The sequence below is a fragment of the Numenius arquata genome, chromosome Z (genome assembly GCF_964106895.1).
Source record: "Numenius arquata chromosome Z, bNumArq3.hap1.1, whole genome shotgun sequence".
NCBI classification, from domain to species: domain Eukaryota; kingdom Metazoa; phylum Chordata; class Aves; order Charadriiformes; family Scolopacidae; genus Numenius; species Numenius arquata.
In genome coordinates, this window is record NC_133616.1 from 27,290,402 (window position 1) to 27,309,822 (window position 19,421).

General features: G+C 36.2%; 1 protein-coding gene across 2 annotated transcripts in view; it reads left to right on the top strand.

The window, feature by feature from the left end:
• CERT1 (ceramide transporter 1) overlaps positions 1–19,421 on the top strand; it is a 71,447-nt gene that overhangs the window by 46,254 nt on the left and 5,772 nt on the right. The window contains exons 6-14 of one of the 2 annotated variants that reach the window (XM_074165836.1): positions 736–819; positions 6,521–6,678; positions 11,190–11,282; positions 12,703–12,789; positions 13,749–13,841; positions 14,406–14,483; positions 17,707–17,802; positions 18,501–18,633; positions 18,748–18,818. In XM_074165836.1, coding sequence (XP_074021937.1) covers positions 736–819; positions 6,521–6,678; positions 11,190–11,282; positions 12,703–12,789; positions 13,749–13,841; positions 14,406–14,483; positions 17,707–17,802; positions 18,501–18,633; positions 18,748–18,818 — 893 coding nt within the window. The remainder of the gene's footprint in view (positions 1–735; positions 820–6,520; positions 6,679–11,189; positions 11,283–12,702; positions 12,790–13,748; positions 13,842–14,405; positions 14,484–17,706; positions 17,803–18,500; positions 18,634–18,747; positions 18,819–19,421) is intronic. The other variant, XM_074165837.1, reaches the window with a different exon arrangement.

Genomic DNA, 19,421 nt, shown 5'->3' on the forward strand with positions numbered 1-19,421 from the left:
AATAAATGCCATTTTAAGCATTTGATGTTACAGAACAATAATTGTTTACCCTCATAAGATAAATTCAAGTTAGTTTATTTCTGTATCTCTTACCTTTTCTTTTGGAAAACCAATGGGATATTACTTTTGATAGAAAAAATACATTCTTTAAAAAAGGCTAAGGTGCTGCCATAATGAATGCTCCTGAAATGCATTGGCTGGAACTAGAGCACTGAGTGCACACTTGAGGCCCTAATAGACTCGGGTGTGAATGTCTATGTATCTCTGAATTGCTCTTCTCACAGCACAGCTTGTTGTCATATCCATGCTCTCTCCTGAGGCATTTACATTCATCCCTGTGTTTGACCTGGCAGCTTGAAACTTTTGGTAGTAAGAAAACAGTAGATAAATACAATTCCACTTCTTTGCAAACTTCGTAATGTAGAAGAATAGGTAGTTGTTGAGTCATGGCTCCCTGCTTATCCACTTGTAACACCAAAATAATGTTGTTATTCCTATAGAATCAAGTGCTAAACTTTCAACATTGAGCAAGTGTTTGTCTCCTGATGGTTTCTCACAGTAATGTTGATAGTGGTCTTGGGTCAAAAAAAAAAAAAAAAAGGCAGGGCAGTTGATGGCTGTTATAGGAAAAAATCTTAAATACTGCCTAATTGTGAAGATGCTCTTAATTTTCTTACACATTAAAGAATTGGAAATGCTTTCTCACTCCCATAACGCACTTTCTCTCAAATTTAGTGGTAGAAGACGATGAAGATGATTTCCCTACAATGCGTTCAGATGGGGATTTTTTACATAACAGTAACAGCAGTAAGGAAAAATGTAAGTGTTCCAATTTTTTGACTGAAAATTCATATGAATGGTATGATAAGCCTGATCCAAGGTGGATATTTATGCTTTATCTAAGCAGAAAATGGCAGTAATAGTTACTTTAACGTATGTGACAGGCAGGTCCTATTCATGTTATCATTCGTTAGCTGCGTTTCGTGATTCTCTGAGTTATTCTTAATTCACACAAATATTAATGCAAGCTTGTGAAGCTGGAATTTCCTATTCTGTTTCCAAGGCCATTTTCACTACAAAATTCTGTTGAAACAGCTGCATCATCCAGATATTACGAACTGAGATTTGTAACATGTTTGCAGTGTCGCAGATTTTCTTGCGTCACCTGCTTTGTTACTTTGTTATTTATGTGTTATTTATTTGGCGTGTGGTAGAGCACAATGCTTTTCCAGTTAGGTATGTCAGTGTTTTTTTCATTCAGTGGCTACATAGTGGTTAAGTCAACACTGTTACTGATTCTCACTCATAATTTTAGCATATTTTTACCGTATTTTCCATTGTTACAATGAACAGAATTCTGCTTTTTATTCTTACATTAAATGATCTAGTTATTGTTCTCACAGCATCCATGCAGTAAATGTGAAGAACTTGTGCAGGTCTTGCACAAGTCAAGAAATCTGATACTTCTGGCCTGGCAGAAGTTGTGTATGCATTTAAAATCTATTTGCATTCTTCTTAGACTTTCTCTTGTTTCCTGACTGAAATATTTTAGTGCTTACTAGATGTTCTCTAGATGTTGACAATTCAGTGAGTCCTAAAGTATTTCTTAGACTTTGAATTAAAAAACTTTGAAGTTGCACTGCCTCCAGTTTCAAATCTGATGGAATCACCAAAAGTGTTTTTTAATATGTAAATACTTCTAGCAATAAGCTGGAAAATGTATAGGCAAAATAAGCCTTTTCTGTGTGTTCTGTTTTCTTTTTAACTGCCCATTGTCACTGTGTTACATCTTTCTTCGCTGTATTTAAGTGCTGTTTCTAGAGTATAGCCAAAACTGTAACAAAGAAAGAGGAAAGGAAATGGAAGGAGCTTTCAGCATATTTCCAGAATTCATCATATGAGTAGATTTTTTTCAATTATGTAAAGGGCTTACTCTACTGAGGATTAATTGTAATGCTGATTTCAGTGGTTAACTATTGTATAACTCTGAAGTTTTGAATAAATCTTTTTTGCCTCTCATCACCAAAGATAAGCAAACTTGCCATGCTCACCTGGAAGTAAGTGCACAGTTCCCCTAACCCTACTGTGTATATAAAACCGTACATTTTCTTTGAGGACCATTAAGTCAGAACAAATTTCAGAAAACTGAAAAAGCTGTCTTTAAATACATTTTAAGTGAGAATTTAATTTTACTGTATGATTCACTTTGAAAGAGATGTCTTTGTCAAACTTAATTTTTGTAAGATCATGTAGGAGTTTCAGCTTAGTTTGCCTTTAGAATGTTTCTTCATATCTACATTCTTCTGGTGTATCTGCTATATATATATACACACATATTATATGGGGAATGTCATTAGGAAAGTTTATATTTTTAGTACATCCGGTCATCTTAGAATATTTAAATGCAATGTGACTTCATGGGTTTTTTGTCACCTATATATCAAGAATTTGAAGTCATATCCGTATTCCTGTTGTAAAAAGTTCTTTATCAAGTCTTTGGGAAGTTACTATGTATTATGGGTGCCTGTATATAAACTCATTATAGCTCACTACAGAAAATAATTTCTGCAACCCCTTGCTTTTGCAGAACTTCTAATTCCAGTTGTTTATAATTCCTGCTTGCATTAAATTTACTTTCCATCAATTATTTCTATGAAAAGCTTTATCTCCATTTTAGTTTTTCTGTGCCTCAGTTTGATTTCTAAGGGCTAAATCCATCAAATATTTAGTAGCTGAGTGCTGCAAAGCTTGATTAGAAATGAAAAATTGGAGTCTCTGCCCTAAAGTGGAATGGTAAGTCATAAGTGATGCAGTGTGGGAAGTAAATGTCTCAGATTGAGACAGCCATACCCCATGTATTGAGCAGAAAACTACTCAGACTAACTGGTAATGAAAGATTTATGTTCAACTTCTCCCTTTTCTAAAGCTTAGCCTCAGAGCAGCTGTTGGGATTCTTTGGTTTCTCAAATTTCAAGTTTCCTTGTTGAAGTCTCCATCCAGTCCTAGAAGGATTGGAACAATCTTAACTGTGGCTGAGAAGTGGTTCCCTGTTTATTCTGAGCCTGTTCTGCAGTCAGCGCTCAAGGAAGCGAGAAGCACGGGTTCAACCTCTTACTAGCCTACTGTGATAAGGAGGCGTGTTTGAGCCAGCAGTTCAAACCACTAGTGCACCAACCTAATGCTCAAATCATTAGATTTAAGACTCTCTTAAAGGACCATATTCACATTGTTTTTTGAAATGTATTCCCTTCTGCACATTTTCTGGGTGGGAGGCAAAAGTTAACATGACTATATAGATTTATGTACTACTATGAAGATGACATTTTAGGTAGGGAGGCTTTTTTTCTGTGTCCTCCAGGACTTTGAGTGAAGAGCTAGGAAGAGTACTATGAAGGTATTTACATTTATTGGTCACTTTCCAATTAAAAAAATCTGGTAGCTGAAGCAACAATCATTTGTATAAAACTCAAGGGAGGGTCCGGCTGATGAATATTTACCCATTGGGATCTTATATTCTAAGATTGTAAAATCTCGATCAGCACATGTTCCTATCCATCTGCTCAGGAAAATGAGTGTATTTAAATTATGTAAGAATAGGAAGAACAGGTGAAACCTACTTAAGGAACCTCTTTGAAGATGGAAGGTGTTTTTGTACTGAAATGATAAAGATGGAAATGGTACAGAGGCTGAATATGAGAAACTTGATGTAAATCACAGTGGGATTTATGCTGTATTTTTGTGCTTTGAATGGAGGAATAATATTCATCAACATATTGCTGAAATAATGGGGTTGTTCTTAAAGGAAAACCAATCATATTGACCCTACTGCTATCCACAGAAGACCAACACCAGTAGGTATCAACAAATAGGTCATGGACTGGAACATTTCTTTTTCACTTAGTTTAGTGACATAAGATGTTATGGTGGCATAAAATGGAAAAGGTAAAGGAACTTCTTTCTACTTACTGTCTTTAAAATAATTTTCTGTTTCACTGGAAAAACAGATTTGATCAAACGTGATGTTTAGAACATCTGGGAAAGTGCTACAAGGAGAATCTTAGGAACAAGAAGGAAACACCTATCCTAACAGAATTCTAGGAGAGGCTAAAATACTATTCAAGGCTAAAGTATAGTATGATGAATCTTTTATGTGAAAGGCAAGAGAAAACAAATCAGAAATAAAGTAAAATGCTTAAAAGACAGGACAATTAAAAAGGAAACGTTTGGAAGATGCTGAAACCAAAGATAAAGTAGGGGAAAAATCATCCTGCTGCTTTTCTCAGATGCCTGCATGCAGTTTGATCACCAAGCAAGAAGACCAGTTGCAATGATAAGAACATTTTCCTATTAGTCTTTATCTTGAACCACATAGATTTCCTGATGCCAGATTTCATTTTGAAATACTCAGTCTTGTAGCTGACATGGAAAAAAGCCTAAAAAAAGGAATAGGAAAGAGGTTCAGGCTCTCCAAATAGAAAATCTCCTGATAAATACATCGAACGTGCTGAAGTTCAACTGTTACTGGGATGCGGTTTGAGTTCATCTTCTGACACGATCTGGGAAGATAGATGTCTCCTCTGATTAGGAATGAATCAAAATACTCCCATCCATTGTAAGCAATCTCTTGGGTGACCATCTCTTCAAAGAAACCAGTTTTGCATTTTTCTGCAACAAGTTTGGTTTTCCCACAATTATAATGGTTGAAGGGAACTATGGACACTGACTTCAAAAGTGCAAGCTCTGCATGTGTCACTGCTACAATGAGACTAGGCATTAAATTGTGATTTAGAATATATGATGACTGAAACTGTATGGAAGTATTAATGAGCTGTAGCTGAGTCCTAAATTTATCCAGGAGCAAAAGCTGGCTTTTTCCAGGGAATGAGGCTGCGTTGCTGCATCACCCTTACAAACTGCTGTAGAGATTTCTGAAATTATTATACAGTGTTGCAGCAGCGGTAGTTTCTTCAGCATGTCTAGCATGTTGCATAATTAAGAGAGAAAAATCACTTCTATGAACACTATAGCTGTGCTGGTAAGCCTGCACATGAACACAAGTCTGCACCAACAGGACAAATTATTAGTATAAACTGTATTTTTCAGTTGTGAAGTTTTATGGGTGAAGCTCTTGTTGTGTAATTTTCATTATTCACAGTGAATCCACTGCATCACCTTCCTGCCAGCTTCTACCACTTTCAATCGCAGCCTCCTCCGTGTTCCCTCTGCAGCTGTTAGAGGGAGGGAAAGCTGGTCTGCTCATTATTGTTTGAAACAGGTTTTTCTTTCTCTTACTTTCCTTTTTTCTCCAGCTCCCATCATCTTTACCTTTTAGGGTGTATTCTTGATTAACATGAAACAGAAAGTAGGCTCTGTTTTACCATAGTATGTATACTTATTGAGGTATTTGAAGTAGTGTGTAGTCTGTAATCATCTGTTTGAAAAAGAGTTTGATTCCTTCTGAAAGGAGGGCGTATGAAACCTCTAGAGACTTAAACCATTGCTTAAGATCGTGTGATGATTGCTTTCTGTTCCCAAAGTGTAGATACTGTGCTCTACCATTAGAGAACAGCAGTTGCATTTCTCTTCCCGACAAGAACTGAATGGCCTGAAGGCTTTGCTTTGCCCTTGCAGACAGATATTGGATAAACTTACACAAATATTTATTTGTACTTTTCGAACCATAACAGTGGCATGTTGACAAAGTGACAGTACTAGGGGGGAAAAAGCGATATCCAGCTAGGTGATGTAATTTGCTTGCCCCATGGCATAACAGGAGTCACTTTAATTTGCTGGGCTCACTCAGCTTCAACATGGGTGTTACTTCTGCTTTCTAATATTTTCTGACATTAATGTGTAGTGTTTGATTTGTTATTATGTCAACCTACATATGAGTTTGACATATAATAGGTACTTTTTTTGTCACACATCTTAAGTGACTTGTTTAAATAACCTTAGCAACAGATGGCTTCGTTGACAGCATGAAGTAGTTGTTGGAACTGCAAACCCCACAGTACTCGGATAATTCAACAGATTTGATACTTTCATATCATACCTTTTTGCTTTGAGGCTTTTAAATCTGTAATTACCTGCTTAAAGCAACCTTGAATGTTACGTTTTGAGTTTTATTGCGTATTGAATTTGTTCCTTTCTTAGTGCTGTATCAGATAAGTTTTAAGGTTGCTTTGTGTTAATTAGGCCCCACTTCAAGCTGTCAAACTGCTATTGTTACGAAGTATTACCACTCCCTCCACCCACATGATATGCAGAGTGCAGAGTAATACAGCATTGCAAGCAGACTTGAAATACAGCACAGCAAGATGAAGCTGAAGGGATGTGTTCCTCCATTTGAATCTCTTTCCTTATCCTGTGGATAGCTAAGAATTATTAGCACTTCTGATTTTTATTTTTATATTAACTTTCTAGCCAGTCTATTTTCTTCAGTTGTTATATAAAGCATACATGTAAAATGCTTGTTTGAGTTAAAGGCAGCTATCAGTGAGCAATTCGTGTTTGTTTTTAGTGTTTCCGCATGAGACACCCAAAGGAATTAATGGCATAGACTTTAAAGGAGAAGCTATAACTTTCAAGGCAACTACTGCTGGAATCCTTGCTACGCTCTCTCATTGTATTGAACTCATGGTAAAACGTGAAGAAAGCTGGCAAAAAAGGCTAGATAAGGTAAGATCATTTTCCTTTTGCTCTTGTTGAAAAAAGAGAAAGTTTCTTTAGCTTGAAATTGAAACTTCAAATGAGCTGTTGTTAACTTTTTTATTCCAGGTATTGCTTTTACTTTTATATATAGCAGTTATTAATTGTAGGTGCTTTCATTATTACTCCCATAAAATATTAAACTCTCATCCTGGCTAGTGATACAGTATTATTCGTCATAGTCTTTCTTTTCCTAGCCCTTGTTCAGATAGTATTCCAAGACTTTTTGTGTCAATAAAGAGCTTGACAGTATTCCAAGGTAATAAGCGTATTGCTTATAACCTTCTAAAAGCGGCATAATTATCCATGCTTGCAAAATGAGGCAAGCATCATATGAGATGTTTTAGTAGTGATAAGAGATGGTGACAATACTGAGGAGAACAATCAGTTCTACTTTAAATGTCTCTTTAGGAGAAAGTTATTTCACTTTCCGTTAGGAGAGAATGAAGAGACTGAAGTCATGTTTTATCCTAATTGGTTAGATGTTTTAGGTATGGGGTATCGGAACATCTGTTACTCTAATGGCAGTGATAGTTCATGCTAAGCCTAATCAACCACTATGGCAGCTTCAAAGGAGCAGTGTCTTCTCTCATGAGATATGCTGGAGGCATGGTTTGGTTGTATTTTAGACTTTGATTTCTAGAATCCTGTCATCACTGGCTGGTGTCCTGTGCAGTCCGCTAGCTGTTGTTGTCTCATGTTTTTCATTTAGTGTTTCCACGTGGTGTATATCACACTTCAGCTCTTATTCCTTATGTTTTAGGGATACACAACTCGAAGAATGGAAGCATTCGGACAAAATACATCCATGTTTGAATCATTGACCCTGTCTTCTGGGTCATCTTTGTCCATATGTCAAAGATCTGGCCCTGTCTAACTGTTTTGCAATTTCTGTCAACTCTTAATTTGTTACTGCTTCATCTAAGTAGTTGGAGGAATTACAGTCAATTCAAGACCTGGAGCTTGTTCATAGGATCATAGGGTAACCTAGGTTGGACTAGAGACCTCAAGAAGTCTCTCTCTTCAGCCTCCTGCTTAAAGGAAGGATAGTTTGAGATCAGACAGGGTTTCTCAGGGCTGTATCAGGTCTAGTTTCAAGTCTCCAAGGCTGGAAACTGCAGATCTTTTCTGGGCAGCCTGTTTTGCTGCTCAGCTGTTACAGTGAAAAAGTTTTTCTTTATCTAGCTGGAGTAAATCTTACTCCAGTGTCTGCCTATTGTTTTTCATTCTTCCACTATAGACTGCTGTGAAGAGCTCATCTGTTGTTTCTTACTGTTTGTTCCTGCTTCCTCTCTCCAAGGGGTATTTTTTGCTCTTAAATGTGTTTTCAGAGAGGTGCTACACAGATGGTGGATGGGCTCAGCTGTGTCCTGCACTGGGTCTATTTCAAAGCTGACTAGAACCACCTGTGTCTGACTCAGGGCAGCCCCTGGCCTTCTCCCACAGAGGCCACCCCTGGAATCCCCCATGACCAACACCTTGACACCTACACCCTTAAAGACAGCAGCTGAGTGTATTCAGACCTCTGCTAGCACTATTCCACTTCAGGTGTAGAACTGCTTTAGTTTTTATTTTATTTTGCTGGTTTAGTGGTTAAACATGGTTTTATAAGAGTATCTTGTATAACTGTGGGCCTGAGCAAAAAACATTACTCTGTCATCTGATAAATATACGTGGGAGGAGAATGGTGTTGATCTCTGTACTTCTGGGTTTTTTTGATAGATGTGTTAAGTGCCCTGCAAAAGATGTAAATATTGTGAGATGATGTTCAGAGTACCTTCTCTAAAAGAGATTAGAGGGGAAAATTACATGAAATTGGGCAGCTGTTTGTGTTTTTTCTAGCTTGGAGGGGTTTAGAGCTCTTACAAGTCTGTCCAGTGCCTGTAAAGGACCATCTAGCAGAGCTGGAAGGGGCAGTATCAAGTTTGTCCTTTGTGTATCAGCAGATTCATGCTGCTGGCTCTTTGCTGTGCAGGTTTGTCACAGGAAGTATAGGGTCTCCATCAGCAGCTAAAATCAGTGAGCATTTTACAAGTAGTATAAGTGCCACTGTAATCCAGCTCACTCTCCTTTCCTCTCCAGCCTCCTCACTGCACTAGCTTCTGAACTGTCTTTTACTTAACAGCAACACACAACAGTGATCAGTGAGAGTCCTGCTGCACAAAAATTGTACAGCCTCCATCTTGTAGAGGGCTAGCTTAGCCTAAAGATGCAAGATAGATTTATGTCTGCTGAACTAGAAACAAATACCTTTCAAAATTATAGCTGTCCTAGAAGATGTCTCAGATTTAAAAAAGCTCAAGTTTGGTAGAATTTGTTGAATCTGGAGGTGACCACAGTTTGTCTAGAGATGTTATGGTTATATGTTACAAAGTGAGTATCTCTATAACACAATTTTATTTTAAAATAAAAGAAGGGGTTTTAAGTTACATTCTGAAGGTTGGAAACTATTTATAAACCATTGAAAACAAGAAATTATGATAAAAATATCTTTTAATTTTTAAGGAGACTGCTAAAATAATGCACTTAATTTTAATTTTAGAATTCTGTCTTTAGTTTTCTTTCTGTTACCAAAACAGTCAGATGGCCAGAATAAAATTAATACAAAAGCATGTAATGTTATCTAAAGGTAATTGTAGTTAAAGCTTTGCTTTTGACCTTTTAGCTGTTAAGATCTTGAGCTTGACTTCTTATTTTTCCAGTGGAGTATATTTTTCAGTGTAAGCCTCTTGATTGTATTTTAAAATAAACTTTTCTCAACATAGATAAACAAGGAAATGACCTGATATCTAGTATTTGGTCCATTGTTGTATTTGCAACAAAATCTTGGTGAGGATACTTTTCTTGTTGTCTTGACTACAACTTTTTGTAGTCTTGTTTCCTTTGATCTTATTCATTGTTATTAACAAGCAAATCTATTGCCTGAACATTAAATTTTACATTAAGATTAGCATGTTTAGATAGCTTATTTTGTTAACCTTTGAAAATTGTAACTTAAATGTCTCCTTAAATTTTACAGAGTTTTAATACACCAGCAATCTTTCTGCTGTGCAGTCAAACGATTTCCCAATTTTTGCCTTATTTAAAGTTGTTGCCAAGAGAAGCTGGCAGATTTGGAGAGTTGTGTTTTGACATATGTGAATTATCACAAACTTGCAGATTGAAGTACAGAAAGTGTGGGAATTTGGGGCGAGCAGCAGGAGGAGTTGTGTTTTGGGTTTGGTTTTTCTTTTGTTTGTTTTTTGTTTTGCATTCCAAGTGTTCTGGTAAAACTTCCATGGATTCTGTCTGACTTATACTCAAGTCATGCTTTGTGCATCTTCAGGACTCTTCAGTTACTTTCAAAAAAGATGAATGTGCAAATTTTGTGAAATATGTTAGCAATTATTGCTTCTTCATGAAAGTTTCAGAAGGGAAAAGGCTACATTCACACATAAAGATGATACTGTCTTCATTCTTTTTTACTAAAAATTTTCCTATGGATAACTGTACTACTTTTTTTTTTTTCATCAGAACTGTTGGTTTACTTTCAAACTTTTCTTCAGAAACTGGAAAGTGTGTTCCAGAGTGAATGTTACCACTAAATTCCCAGTTGGTAAACTCAGCCTTTCAGTGTTGCTTAAGGTTCTACCACTGAATCTTTAAAGTTCAAATTGGATTGCTGAATACTCATATCTGCAAGAAGTACTGTTTTCTGTCCAGTTGTCACTGTAAAACTTAAATTTCTTCCACTTGAAGTGATTCTGAAAGGGGATGGAGAAACATCTTGAGTATTAAAGCTGACATCTACAAGAATTTTAGAATTTTTTATAGCTTTTTCACTTAAAATATCTAGCAGTAGGTAGAATTTGCAGAGGAAATGTTAAACTTCATCTGATTCTGGCATTACTACTTTTTATTCAAAATATACAATAATATAGACATCATCAGTGGCTCTAGTACAGTCACCCACCTATTATGGGAGAATGATGTTGAGTTGTTAGTCTCTGCATGGGGTTCACAAAATGATTCACGTTGATCCTATGCAGCTAATTATAGATACAAACTTAGATGCTCTGACTCATTAGTATCTCATCATGATCAACAAGTTAGCTTTTTACCAGTCTTACTTTTCACCCTTTGTTATCACTGCCCTACCATCTGTGTCAAGGAGGTTTATATTAACTGGCAGATACAAAATCTGACCCTCAGTCAACCATGAATAGCTATGCTTAAACTAGATACCAGTTTTTGCATGCTGATCTAGTTACTTCCACATGACTTAAAGAAGGTGTTCTCAAGGTAGCTAGCTCCCCAGGCTTTGTATTATATATGCATGTATATGGGCACATATAATGCATGCATGCAAATAAATTCTGAAAATCAGCAGCTTCGTAATTGTTACTTGGAAAAAAATCACACTGGTCATTCCATTTATTGACACGTTGACTATTACCAGTCAACTTGTTCTCACCGCATCAAATGATCATGTAATTTTACAGGAGACAGAGAAAAGGAGAAGAATTGAGGAAGCATACAAAAATGCTGTCACAGAACTGAAGAAGAAGTCCCACTTTGGAGGTCCAGACTATGAGGTATAAATTTTGCTTTTGAAATTTTTAAAAACTATGACTTTTAAAAATTGGATTGTTTCTCAAAGTGGGGAAAGGAGTGAGTAAATCAAGGTGTTTGGCTTGTGCAAGTATGTTCATGCCACTTTTCTTGGAAACTGAAACTGTATGAAGAATCTCAGTCTTTATTTGAGAATGGAAGCCTGTCTTTACCTCAGGCTTCCATGTTACGCTTTTGTCTGAAGCATTTTGCTTACAGATATTTCTGCTGATTTTTCGTTATTTTTCTTGTACTCTTGATACTGCCTATATGCAATAGTTTTGTACTTTCCCTTTTTAATGGTTCAGCTGTATAGATATGTAAAGCAAATGTGAAAACCCTGAGTGCAGAGGCAGCCCTAGAATCTGAAGTTTAACTTGATTTTTCACTTGTCACTACCACTTGAAATTTCATGTTGACAAATTCAGTGATTTTTAGGTTCCTTTCATCGGTTAAGTTGCGAATTTCAGCAGCTTCCTCCTCAATGAGCTATTTAGTCAAATTCTAAGATTCTTAAACCACCTTCTGAAGAACAATGTAAGCTAGTGCACCTGTAATGCAGTTTGCATAATTTTTAGGAACTTCACCCTTTCCATGTACATTAATCAAACATGTTTCTACTTAAAAATCATAGCCTGAGAAATAGTACTGATATGAGATATTTAAAAGATACTTGAACTTAGGTTCTCTGTTGTGACTGAGGCACTGTAAAAGAAAAAGATGGGTAGGAAGTTGGACTTTGCCTGATTATGAACCCAGTTTCTTCCCCCAGGTATCCCTGTTTTTTGGTTTTTTTTTTTTTAAATTTGCTGGACCGGCTTTTTTTACAATACCATAAAAGCAGTAAACCTGATTTTCTGAAATTACCATTTTACTTTGACTCAAGTTTTCATTAGTTGACTTAACTCTACCTGCTGTTGGGTGTTAAACTGTTCTTTCCAAGAATTTTCAATAGAGATCCCCAGAACTTTGTCGTCTAGTTATGTTTTGAGCACATGTCTGAAATTTGCCCTAAAGCACTGGAATACTTGGAAGGAGTCTTAACTACACAATTATGTTAATATGTGTACTTTACTGACATACTATAAACATTTTTAAAGAAAAGGTATATGTTAATTAAAACTTAAACCAATGTCAAAGCATATTGAACTGTTACTCAGCTTCCTGTTTGTTTTTCTTCATACAACTATGCCAAAATTGTAGTTAGAGGGAGTAACTTCCTTTAGCAAGTAGGGTTTTCAGAGGAATTGTAGTCTAAGAATATTGGTGAAAATATTTGAAGTCAATAGAAGAAATTCGCTTCAGTTGTATGCATCATATATAAATATGTATTTCTAAAATTAAACTGAAAGGGAATTCCCATGACTCAAAAATTTTGAACTAGTTTGGTTTCTTATGCTCTAGGAGGGTCCTAATAGTCTGATTAATGAAGAAGAATTCTTTGATGCTGTTGAAGCCGCTCTCGATAGACAGGATAAAATGGAAGAACAGGTAAAAAAAAAAAATACTTGAAAAATGTCTTAATGATGGGCCCTTAATAAGAGACTTCTGTGACTTGAACTCAGTCCTGGGGTGCATCTCCTGAAGACCTAGATATTTTATTCTGACACTGACAAGGGGAATTAATTTAATATTTTTACAGTTAAATATTGTTGCTTAACTCTAATTTTGAGAAAGTGACTTCACAGCTTACATAGAAAAGGATAAGTGTTAAGCCAATTGAATGTCTCTAGTTTCTAATTCCTAAATAAGTGTCCCGTATAAAACTTTGTACATAACTGATGCCCTGTGCAAATAAGAATTTCAAACACTGCAGCTATCTCTCAAAATCTAATTATTGCTCTGAAGTTTTTTTTTGATGCTAGTGGTATGTTAAATAAGAAAGATGTAGTTCTGTTGGTATTTATTTTTATTTAAAAATTCTGTAGGCTATGGCTACTTCTCTAACTTATTTCTTGCCTGGACTTCAGTGACAAGGATCAAAAAGGGATAAGATGCATGTGAGGAAATATATAGAATATGAGAACGTATAGCAGTACATAAAATGAGAGGCAATGAAGTGGTGCGTCCTTTGTTTTAAAACTGTTCAGGCTTATGAATAGAGTGGCTTATGAATTAAAAGACTTTCTAGTGGGCATGTTGTACGCAACAGTTTACCGACGTTGGGGTGTCTTAGCGGAGAGTAAAAGTTTTGAGTGACTACTGTGCTACTACATGGGTCCTTAATGCTTCCAATCTATTTTCCTTAACTCAGAAATACATCTTGAATTATAGACAAATTCAGTCTTCAGGCCCATTCACTTAACTGAGAATTCCAGGAGGATGACAGCTTCATGCCTGTCATGGATAGCATTAGTTGTAGCCACTATGTAGATTGAGGATGACTCGCTCTGTTTCATAGTCCACCCAGTAGCAGCTGACTACTAATAATTAAAACTATTTTGTTGCAGTCCCAAAGTGAAAAGGTCAGATTACACTGGCCAACATCCCTGCCTTCTGGAGATGCGTATTCTGCTGTGGGGACTCATCGATTTGTCCAAAAGGTAAGATATTTCTCATGATCTCCTCTGAATAATGGGCTGACCTATGATATTTCTATGTAATATTTTGTATGGGTAGATGAGATTTTTTTTTTTAGGTGTTTCTAGTAACTTTCAATGGCTTACTAATTTTCAAATGAAGTAGCTGGAACTGGAGAAGGACTGATTTTTTTAATCTTGGCTCAAAAAAATACTGATTTAAGTGTCTATTTGAGTACTCTTGATTTGTATCAAGTTTGTCAGTTTGATAGTAAAGAAAATATCCCAACTTGTAACCATAATGTTCTTAAGATACCTTCACCAAAATCCATTTAACTGATTTTATAAAATAATAATCCAGCCATTTTTATCAGGGTCAGTTGACTAGAAACACTATGCTCCTCTCAGGGCTACATTTGGAGCATAATGCATAATAGGTGCATGAAATCAGCATTCGCTGCTGTGCTTGCTGCTTATGGTGCTTTTGTTTTCCTTTTCTTCATTATCTTGTGCTTGCAAGTTGGTACTGAATGCTCTGTTGTGCCTTTGTTCTGATTACTTGGTTTTTTCTTTGTCTGTCTCTGGTAGCCCTATAGTCGCTCTTCCTCCATGTCTTCCATTGATCTAGTCAGTGCCTCTGATGATGTTCACAGATTCAGCGCCCAGGTACTGTATTAATATGTAGAGTGGGGGTTGCATATCTTTGCTGTATTTCATCCTCTTCTCTAGAACCTGGGTTTTTTTGTTACATAAGTCACTGCTTGCTTTAAATTAGTACTTTGAGACAAACAAAGGAGTTCTCTATTCCTGTACTAAATGGTTGTCTTTTTACACCCAGCTTGCATGCGTATCACTTGTGCAGAGGCCCAAATCTTGTGAAACAGGATTTAGTTCAGTAGTTTTAATAAAAATGCTGAAAATTTTGCATTTCTGATTATCATAAAAATAGAATAACACCTGTTTTGTGTGGGCTGGAGATGGTATTTGCTGCAAATTGAATAGTTTTTCTTGCTTTTAAAGCAAAGGCTTGGTTTTAGTCTTTAATGTTTGTTTGTAATGACATTAAGATACTAAATGGTAAGCTTCACTATTACCATTTTGTGCCTCTACAACTAGTTTTATTACTGAACGGTCATGAAGTTTGTTGGCAAACAAGATTGTGGGTATGAGAATTTTTACTGAAGGGTTGCAGTCTATTCACTCATCCTTCAGAAAATTGTCTGACATCCTGAATATGACAATGTAGTCATAAGTGACATATCCCAGCAATATACAAAATTACTCTAGGTGCTTGCTCTGAAGATCATAGTTTAGAGTAGAATTAGATAGGTGACTTCATGTGTTTGTTCGTTAGTCTCAAAAAAAAGTTGTTCAGACATGGTATTCATGCCATTAATTTCCTTTTGCTGTGGTCCATATGTGACTGTGAATATGGAGCTTCCTTCTGGGATCTGCTCTTTTGGAGGTTTGTTAATTTTTTTAAATTAGTAACTAACACTGCACACAACCTGCTTTTTCAAATAGAAGGAATGGATTTTGTTTTAATTAACAGAGCCTGGAATTGTAGCACCTGCAGACTTTACTATCAGCTGTATGAGCAGGACCCTGACACTTAAGGACTTGCTTATTGGACTGAAATACCAACACTGGCCTTGACCTTTTGCAGTCAGTTAATTTCTGAAATTTGAACTTACTGCAAGGGAAAAAGTATGTAGATTATATTGCACAGCACCAATAGGGTCATCTACTGGTACTCCAGTAGTCAAGTCAGTTTTTTCAAGTTTGTTTTTGGTTGGGGGGGTGGAATCAAACAATGGAAAGCAATCTTGGTTCCAAAGATGAGAACTAGTTGTCTGTCATGCAATGGCTACATGGGCAGTTGAATATAAGGGAAACTGATAGTTGCTAAAATATGTGGGCCTCCTCATTTTCACCTCTTTTATGCTTCTAATCATGTTTGTGCATTTGTATCATAAACACGAGTATCAGAGCACTGGTGTAGCTGAAAAACTATCCATTTAAAAACAAGTCTGAGATAGACCAGGTACTTGCCACAGTCACACAAATTGAGGTTAAGGATCAGAATCAAATGACTGGAGTCAAAGTGTTGCTCTTTTCAGCTGCTGCATGGATTATACTAGGTAGAAGTTATTATGGAGTGCCTTTGAGTGCCGTTTCAAGTTAATGGACTCACTGCAGAAAGGAGGGTTTTCTTAACTTACAGGAAACTACTCTTCCCACATCCACCCCCCCAAAAATAATTTCCTTAGAACAAATTTTTGCCAGCTAACAAATCAATTCACCTGCTCTGGACCTTCATTGCTACTGAACAAGCAGATGAGAGACAACAGAGAGCATGAAGAGAAAAGCAGCACACCTTCTTTTGGAGCCAACCTGCTCTGGACCTTATTAATATGAAATTGTCCTCTATCCCCAGGCTGAGTACTTTGCTGTTGGAAAGGCAAACTAGTATCTTGATTCTGAATAAATGTGACTTGTTTCTAGACTTCATTCATACAAAGGGAATTTTGGTATCAGTAGAAGGTCAGGTAGAAACTTCCAGGCTTGTTTTAAGATGGAGAAGTGTAACGTATTCTGATGGGATCTGGTTATTCAGTGTGCCTCGAGAAAAGCGTTGATTTGTCTCTGCCAGTTGAATGGGAGGATGTGGACTTAAAATGCTGTAGGTGTTTTGCAGATAGCTTTCTTTTAAAGGACTATCAGATTTTAAAGTAGATTGAGCTGTTCTGGGTGCCTTTAAAGGGAAGAACTTCCCATTTAATGTTCAGTTCAAGGCTGCATAGCACATAGGTTACAAGTATTTTTGCAGACTTATGGGTTCCGGCTATTAATTTTGTGATTGCACTTCATAGGGTAATCTTTGTGTTGGTTAATTAACTAACCTTTATCTGTAGTGCTTTTCCTTATTAAAAAAAAAAGTATTTCTAGTATTTCAGGAAAATGTTGTCAATCACATTGACTTATTTGTTGTGACAAGTTTTACTGGTCACTTACCTTTTGGGTGAAAAAAGTTACTGAAATGTTTCCAGTACTTGTAAATGTTACACAGCAGAGGATACCATGTATTTTTTATTTTATTTTTATTTGGGGGAGAGGGGGGGTTTAGAAAGAGGATGGGAACCAAAGAAACACAGTTAAATTATAGATCTAAAAAAAATTTCCTGTCCCAGCACTGATTTTTCCTGCACACTATATGGAATAAAAAATATTAGATTCACTTAGCTTGATAAAAATGTATCAACTGTTTGGCCTTTTAGAAAAGTGCACAGCTGTCTAGCTAAATAATTTTTAAATTAGTATTTTATAATAGTAGAGCCTGTGTCTTCATAACTTTTTTGAATGTAAGCATTTCTGTTCTTTTTCTATCTGGCAACTGTGCAAAGATGCTAATGAAATAGAATAGGCATGCTTTGCTCATGACTGTTTCCTTCACTGCTCTTCCAATATGACTTTTGATATGCATTCACTCATATTCATCCCCCCTACCTTTGTTCAGCTTTTTAAATGCTCTTCACTGAATATCTGACAGTGCACTGGAATTCTATTTAGAGATACCTGAAGTAAGTTCCTAGATGGTGAAATAAAACTGTTTTAGGTAGAAGTAGGGAGTTTTGGTAGCTTAGAGGTGCAAAGAAATGATAGGAAGTACCCATGAAGAATGAAGTTGGAAGTTGAATCAAGACTTTGACTTTTGTTTCTGAAGGCCAGAAATATCTGCTTGTTCTTAGTTTCTATTAGAAAGCTCTGTCCAAATTCAACTCCTGCACAGGATTTAATTATTGACTTGTGGCTTCCAATACTGTATAGTCTCTGCCCAAGAAGATGGAATGAATGAGTTAAAAATGTGTATTTTTTTTTTCCTTTAAAGGTGGAAGAGATGGTGCAAAACCATATGACATATTCCTTGCAAGATGTAGGAGGAGATGCCAATTGGCAGCTAGTGGTAGAAGAAGGAGAAATGAAGGTAAACGTTTGGGTCTTTTTTTAATTGTTACAAGATGGTATGCTGTGAAGACAGATAGTTTCAGTCTGGTGAACTTGGCAGTGTTAGGTTTGTGATTGGACTTGATCTCAAGGGTCTTTTCCAACCTAAATGATTCTATCATTTTCTGGGAATACTATTACTCAGCAAGTCATGCTGTTAAAAATTCTCTCTGAGAATAGTGTAGTTTAAGTTAGGACTGAAGAGCACAAGGGCTGTGGCTTCTAATATATTTATGCATACAAATCCTGTGTAACTCTTGCAACAGCTTTGTCTTTGCAGATTCGTTTCTTTTCTCTCCTACTTAAATCTTGGTATCAAAATGATGTGTAAATTCAATGTTGGAAAAGGTTATAGAGTAGCAGGTTACTATCTTGGCTGCTCTACTGTGCTTGTATGGATCCTTGTGCATAGTAATAAATAAGGTAGCTTAATCATTTTTGGAGTAGGGATTCTTAGAATACTGGTATTTTACTGTTGATTTGCCATGTAAGAATGTTTGCCTTGTCAGTGTTCTCTGGTAACTACCATGGCAAGTTATTCATGTGTTAGTCTTCTAGGTAAATGTTGGGTTTGTGTTTTTTTTTTTTTTTTTAAAAACTGGTGACATTTTAAACAATTAAGAACTGGACACTTTTGAAAATTTCTGTTCTACATTTCTTTCTTTGTATTTGTTATAGGTATACAGAAGAGAGGTGGAAGAGAATGGAATTGTTTTAGATCCTTTGAAAGCAACCCACGCTGTTAAAGGGGTAACAGGGCATGAAGTTTGCCACTACTTCTGGAATGTTGATGTTCGTAATGACTGGGAAAGTAAGGAGTTGGTTCTTGAGCTTTGCATGTTTATCAGCAAATATATTGTTTAGAACATTGACCTAATATCTGTGCTTGTTTACTGATGGATTTTTTTCCCCCCTCCTCTTTTAGCAACAATTGAAAATTTCCATGTTGTGGAAAATTTAGCTGATAATGCAATCATCATTTACCAGACACATAAGGTAATAACACTTCCACCATATGCATACCTTACTGAGATAGTCTGGGGCATATGTGTTCTAATCTTATTCTGCATACTTTAATGACTTAAAATACTGCTCAAGACAACAGTTCAGAACAAGTTCTCTATTAAACTGCAACTCTGTCAATTTTTCAAACTCATCTTGGTAGCGTAATTGGTTGTGCAGGTGTCTGACAGAACTCGTAATAACGAATGAGGACTGGTTTTAATCTCTAAATATATCACTGCCAGCAAGGCAAGAGTCCTCTGAAGCAAAAAATTAACTCTGACAAGGAAGAAACCTATGCCACTGTATCATGTGTTTTGTTGCAATAATGCAAGCTAATGTTGACAACAATTAGTTGCCATACAGATTTGCATTATGAGGTGGTATAATTGCTGGTACAGCATTTGTTTTTGTAACTTTATTGTGTTTCCTCCTGACCCAGTTCTGGTGTAAATTTACTAAATGTTAATTTGAACTATAACCCAACAACTGTAACTTGGAAGTTCAGAAAATGGGAATGAAGTATGCAGATTTATCTTTAATCTTGCCTGATTCCAAGTACCAATATACTCAAATATGAAACCAGATATTTTTCTT